We start from the raw sequence: 6656 nt of genomic DNA on the forward strand, positions 1-6656 counted from the left end.
TTTTTACCTGATAAATATTTTCCCAGCACTTTATCTTTTAACTTAAGATTCATCTTCCACTAAACAATGATAATAAATATAAAATTTATTTTTTTATATAAAAATAAATGCGTAAATTGGTTTTATGGCGCAACTTTTTGTCATATGTAGTAATAATATGAAAAGATGGAGGATTATTATCTAATCTAAGGGAATATTTTAAGTTAAAAATTGTTAAAAAATAGTTTTTTTTACCCGATAAATATTTTCCCAGCGCTTTATCTTTTAACTTAAGATTTATCTTCCACTAAACAATGATAATAAATATAAAATTTATTTTTTTATATAAAAATAAATGCGTAAATTGGTTTTATGGCACAACTTTTTGTCATATGTAGTAATAATATGAAAAGATGGGGGATTATTATCTAATCTAAGGGAATATTTTAAGTTAAAAATTTTTAAAAAATTGTTTTTTTTACCCGACAAATATTTTCCCAGTGCTTTATCTTTTAACTTAAGATTCATCTTCCACTAAACAATGATAATGAATATAAAATGTATTTTTTTATATAAAAATAAATGCGTAAACCGGTTTTAAATACAAAGTCAAAATTTGATTCTACCCAAAAATCAATGAAAATGCAACAATACTGAGGTGAATTAGAAGAGAAACACTCCAAAACATAGAGTTCAAAAAATAAAGTTTAATGTTTATGTGCTGTATAACAAATAAAATATATTAGTGTTTAAAAAACAGGTGCATAACTGGGTGAAAGCCTAATCTATCACTTGAAAGAAACGGTGATCAGTGAGACGACATGCAAGCGCTCTCTTTAAAAACCCAAGGAGACGTGGAGTCATCGTAAAACCTGCAGAGCTTCTCCAATCCAGACAGAGCGCTGACTGATCTCCCAAAGAGTCCCCGCCCCCGCCGACAGACGTACAGTTACAGAGCACACGACAAAAACAACGCATTTAGGATGCAAATAGACTTATTACTTACATAAATATTGCATTGATCTCTCTGGGCGAGACTAACCTATGTGAACGGGGGTCAACAGATGTATTTACACACAGAAAGAACACTGAGCCGCCATGTTTCTACGCCTAAACATCAACAACACGTTGGAAATCTGCCATAAACACTGTTAGAGCTAAGGCTAAAAGCAGGTTCTTATACACCAGTTTGTTTTTTTTTCCTTAGTGACAAATAAGTTTACTTTTTTCTGTCGTAGCTCTACATACATGAACACTGAACCGACACCAAAAATCTACAGCAAAGTTACACCGGACACAGAAAACCCTGGCTGACAGATTAGGCTATTTGTTATATTTACAAGCTGTTGCTTCAACAACAGAAATAAACTTTTTTATTCTGATTTTTTTATTGTTTTTTTTTTTTTTTCTATCTTGCAGCTGCTAAAAACCAAAACCCACCAAACCTGTGAGTTTTAATTCTTTTACTGCATCGCCTTTATTACCTCCAACAGCAGCGTTCTGCTAAATTACAGAGTGAGACGTTCGCTGCTGTCCATCCCCGTCACAAATGACCCGTCATGATCGTGCAGGAGCGAAGACGCGGCGCTCCATCCCGCCTCAGATGTGTGAGGGTGTGAAGGAAACGACACAGAGGTTAAAAAAATGACAACCTGCTGCTGGGCTGCACCTTAACTCGGCCTCCGTTTTCCTCCACCCTCTGCTTCCAAATACCAGCAGAGTCATAAGACATTACAGGAGCATTAAAAATCCATTATGGATGCCTTCATGATTGACTCGCAGCACAAAGGTAGGACTGATTTAGTGAACTTTGCACCGAACACCCCACTGAGCACGTTAACAGTGTGAATTTTAACAAGCAGTTCCATCACATTCGCAACACATTTTTAAATAGAAGTTGTTAATGTATCGACACCAACCGATGCTTCAGCCTCCGCAGAGAGACCGGAGTTAAGATTCAGGGCCCGGCAGCACAGCCTGTCCACAGAAAGCAGCTCCCAGCCAGAGGTACCGAGTTTAAATCACACAAAACATCTGATGAAACACAAAGACCTGCAGAGCACCGAGGGGCTTCCTGATGTGCTCTCTAGGTGCTTTGGCTAATACTTTTAAAAACAAACAGGCAAATAAAAATAAATGCTATTCATGAGGCAACGTTGGTTGTTAAGGCTTTACTGTGGCTGTGCTTGCTTAGTATCCATTGATGGGTGAAAACTGCATACTGTCAAAGTGGGAGTAGAATGAAGAGGGCGGGCTGATGGAGAGGCGGGAGGCACTATGTGGAGTCTTCTGGCTCTGATTTGATGATCTTCTTCTCTGCGTTGCTGGGCGCCCGATGGGACGTCCCATTTTCTGGGGAAACAAATAAAGCACGTTATCGTCAGCATAGNCGCCCGATGGGACGTCCCATTTTCTGGGGAAACAAATAAAGCACGTTATCGTCAGCATAGGGGTTTATGACACAACAATTCCAGGAAAAACTGCGATTAATGTTCAAAAATGGCGCCCGATGGGACGTCCCATTGTCTGGGGAAACAAATAAAGCACTTCGTCAGCATAGCGGTTTATGACACAACCATTCCAGAAAAAGATGCGATTAATGTTCAAAAATGGCGCCCAATGGGGCGTCCCATTCTCTGGGGAAACAAATAAAGCACTTCATCGTCAGCATAGCGGTTTATGACAGAACCATTCCAGGAAAAGATGTGATTAATGTTCAAAAATGGCGCCCGATGGGACGTCCCATTTTCTGGGGAAACAAATAAAGCACGTCATCGTCAGCATAGCGGTTAACAACAGAACCATTCCAGGAAAAAATGCGATTAATGTTCAAAAATGGCGCCCAATGGGGCGTCCCATTCTCTGGGGAAACAAATAAAGCACGTCATCTTCAGCAAAGCGGTTTATGACAGAACCATTCCAGAAAAAAATGCGATTAATGTTAAAAAATGGCGCCCGATGGGACGTCCCATTCTCAGGGGAAACAAATAAAGCACGTCATCGTCAGCATAGCGGTTTATGACAGAACCATTCCAGGAAAAAACGAGATTAATGTTCAAAAATGGCGCCCGATGGGACGTCCCATTTTCTGGGGAAACAAATAAAGCACGTCATCGTCAGCATAGCGGTTTATGATACAACCATTACAGGAAAAAATGCGATTAATGTTAAAAAATGGCGCCCGATGGGACGTCCCATTCTCTGAGGAAACAAATAAAGCACGTTATCATCAGCATAGCGGTTTATGACACAACCATTACAGGAAAAAATGCGATTAATGTTCAAAAATGGCGCCCGATGGGTTGTCCCATTTTCTGGGGAAACAAAGCACGTTATCGTCAGCATAGTGGTTTATGACACAACCATTACAGGAAAAAATGCGATTAATGTTCAAAAATGGCACCCGATGGGACGTCCCATTCTCTGAGGAAACAAATAAAGCACGTTATCGTCAGCATAGCGGTTTATGACACAACCATTACAGGAAAAAATGCGATTAATGTTAAAAAATGGCGCCCGATGGGACGTCCCATTNGATTAATGTTAAAAAATGGCGCCCGATGGGACGTCCCATTCTCTGGGGAAACAAATAAAGCACGTCATCGTCAGCATAGCTATTTATGACACAACCATTCCAGAAAAAAACGCAATTAATGTTCAAAAATGGCGCCCAATGGGACGTCCCATTTTCTGGGGAAACAAATAAAGCACGTCATCGTCAGCATAGCGGTTTATGACAGAACCATTCCAGGAAAAAATGCGATTAATGTTCAAAAATGGCGCCCGATGGGACATCCCATTCTCTGGGGAAACAAATGCAATGAAATTTTAACTCTCCCAACAATAAAAACTGCTTGCCCCGGGCGATTGGGCGATGGTTATTATTATTATTAGATATACTTGTGAATGAGAGGTCGTGTTCGGAGAGGAAAGCACAAAACGTTACTTATAATTAGCATACACGGTCAGTTATTGACGCTGGTACATCAGCTGTTGCCATAGCTCCTGTGTAGTGTGCACGGCTGCACGAACAGCAGCTTGATGACCAAGGTTTTGTGTTTGCATAGCACCTTTTTGCCGCTGGATGCGTAAATAAGCTTCCTGGAACACAGCGTGCTGGAGTTCATGAACTGCATTGTTCCAACTCCATGTAATTCAGTTCTCTTAATCGTCACAAAGTTTCATCTATTTATTTTTTTTGTTACTTTTAACACGTCTCTCCGCTGAATAGAGCCTTAAACGGTGCAAGGTGACTTTCCCTTCAGCACCGTACCACAATCTATCTGCCGACTTAAGCAAGAAACGAGAGGAGGAGGTAAACGCTTTCCGGAACGTTTAACTTGGTGAAACGCCAGAGCCGGCGTTAATAAAGACGATGACATCACTAACCTGCTGCTGGTGTTTTGGCCTCATCTGTGCTGCTGTTGTTGTTGTTATTGTTGTGGTTGTGGTTATGATGGCGTTTCAGCTCATTGGCTAGCTGCTTGCCCAATGGGAGGTCGCCTTCTTGCATGCTCTGACTGACCACTCGCAAGTTGATTGGTCGATCATCTAGAAAACAAAAAAAGAATCAAAGACATTTTTAACGCATTAATGCCACATTAACTGTAAACACCTATCCATCTATCTCTGACTCTGATAGACAGAGTCACTAAAAGTTCAAGGGAAAGAAAAGAGGAAGAAAAGTAGAGGAAAATCGGAGGAGGAGCGAGAGACGGAGAGAGAGAGAGAGAGAGACGCCCCCCTCCAGGCTTCTGGCTAGAGGTAAACAGGCGTGGGCGCCATAATTACAGATGCATTGTGGGATTTGTGGGAACAGCGTTATAATGAGCTGTCGGGAGTGGGTGAGGGAGGAAAAAGGATGAAAATGAGATGAGGCCTGGAGGAGAAGAAAGATCTGAATAATGATGCGCCTTCTCTCTCCTCTCGTCTTCTGTCCCCCGCCGCTGTTTTTGTGAACAGAAAAGGGGCGACAGCTGCTGCTGCTGAGAGTGGAGAAGCTGCACCTTTTAGGAGGTTCAGTTTTCATCCACTCCAGCGCTTCCAGCAGGAGAGAGAAGCTTTGCACGGTTCACGCTGTTAGTTTTTATCCCTGCTCAAAGAACAAGAGCGTGTGAAAATAATGCGCAGCTGGAGGCTTTCCTCTATCTGGACAGAGGGGGCAGCAGTGAGCAAAGAAGAGGTGTGAAAAGTGCTTAAAAAAGCAGGTTATGATATAAACTTTGCTGCATTTGCCACATTTTCTGGTTTCGTGCCAAATCTCTTAACATATTCAAACACTTGTCTGTGTCTGCAGGGTTTTTTTTTCCTCCTACCTTGGCTGTCTCTGCTGGAGTCGGCGGCGGCGATTCCGTTGGTGTTCTGGGCGTCGCTGAGGTACTTCAACGCGGCCGGTGGGATCCTCCAGTCCAGAGCTTGGAGCCGCTCCTGCACGGCGGCGTCCTGCAGGATCTCCATCTGCCTGGCTAGCAGACGCTCCAGCTGCATCTGACACAGAAAATGAGAGATTCAACCGGGAGCACAGGGGGGGGGTTCTACTAATACTAGACTCCCTGCAACAGCATGACAGTATGATGATGCACATCTGCAGGTGGGTTAAACAGCTGTTCTGAGTTCTATTTAGGAGCTACATCTGGCCAATCAGAGGGCTTCTATTCAGAGAACGGCTCCAAATAGTAGAAAGCTACTAGAATGTGCAAACTTAACATGAACTAACAGCCAATAAGACTCCTGTGCTGCTCTTTAAATTAATGTATGATGTGTTTAACATTTGGGCGATCTGACAGCCAGCGGCGCTAAAACAGCCCAGTTCCTCTTCTGAATGAGGTTTCTGAGAGTGTGAAAACTGCAGCCACATGAGGTCTGGGAGAGTACAGCCTCTTCTAGAGCCTTTTCTAGATACGCTCTCATGTTTCCTGTTGCTCTGGAAGATTTTATTCGTCCTAAAAACACAAGAAGCTATTAAAAAACGAAAAAGGTCATCCATGGTTTCTTTAATTTTTCCAAACTATTTCAACCTTTTCAAAAAATGGTCCTGGTGAAACATGGTGGTGGCAGCGTAATGCTGTGGGGAAGCTTTCTGTAGCCATGGCAACAAAAAAAAAACATTGTGTTCTGTTTTTATGATGCCTTAACGCAAAGTACTGATGTAACTTGATGCTTTTTTTTACAGCTTCTTCACACAAACGTTTGAACATGACCTTTGAAGTCTGGTCAAACATTCTTAATTGGATTTTAGCCTGGACTTTAACTAGGCCATTCTAACACAGGATCTAAACTCTGGTAGTGTTTTTATCAGGACTGTCCCGGTTTCGCTCCAACTGTCTTCCCATCAGCTTTACTGCGCTGAAGAAAAGCCTCCTCACAGCATGATGCTGCCACCATTAAAGGTCGGAACGTTTGCCGCTGTTCTTATTGTAGCAGAACTAGACTCCTTAAGGCTTTCATTTAGTCAATCTCCCATAAATGCCAGCATGGCAGGGAGCACGTCTAATAGTTTTCCCCTCAATATGTCTGAGCTGACAATCTCTGCAGCTCCTCCAGAGTCATCAGCCTGTTGGCTGCTTCTCTCCAGGTAGGTTTAAACTCTGTGGGATATTGATTTATAATCCATCCATGTTCATTAGCTGTTCCAGCCGTTGCATTTCCAAATGCAGTTGCAGTTCCCGATTGGTGCC

General features: G+C 42.3%; 1 protein-coding gene across 2 annotated transcripts in view; it reads right to left on the reverse strand.

Annotated features, from left to right (window-relative positions):
* Positions 1–672: 672 nt before the first annotated feature.
* nab1 (NGFI-A binding protein 1) overlaps positions 673–6656 on the reverse strand; it is a 16659-nt gene continuing 10675 nt past the window's right edge. The window contains exons 5-7 of one of the 2 annotated variants that reach the window (XM_015386670.1): positions 5295–5466; positions 4369–4530; positions 673–2331 (exon numbers count right to left, since the gene is read on the reverse strand). In XM_015386670.1, the coding sequence (XP_015242156.1) occupies positions 2255–2331; positions 4369–4530; positions 5295–5466 (411 nt within the window). In that variant the 3' untranslated portion in view covers positions 673–2254. The remainder of the gene's footprint in view (positions 2332–4368; positions 4531–5294; positions 5467–6656) is intronic. The other variant, XM_015386669.1, reaches the window with a different exon arrangement.

The sequence above is a fragment of the Cyprinodon variegatus genome, unplaced genomic scaffold, assembly GCF_000732505.1.
Source record: "Cyprinodon variegatus isolate N-32 unplaced genomic scaffold, C_variegatus-1.0 Scaffold373, whole genome shotgun sequence".
NCBI classification, from domain to species: Eukaryota; Metazoa; Chordata; class Actinopteri; order Cyprinodontiformes; family Cyprinodontidae; genus Cyprinodon; species Cyprinodon variegatus.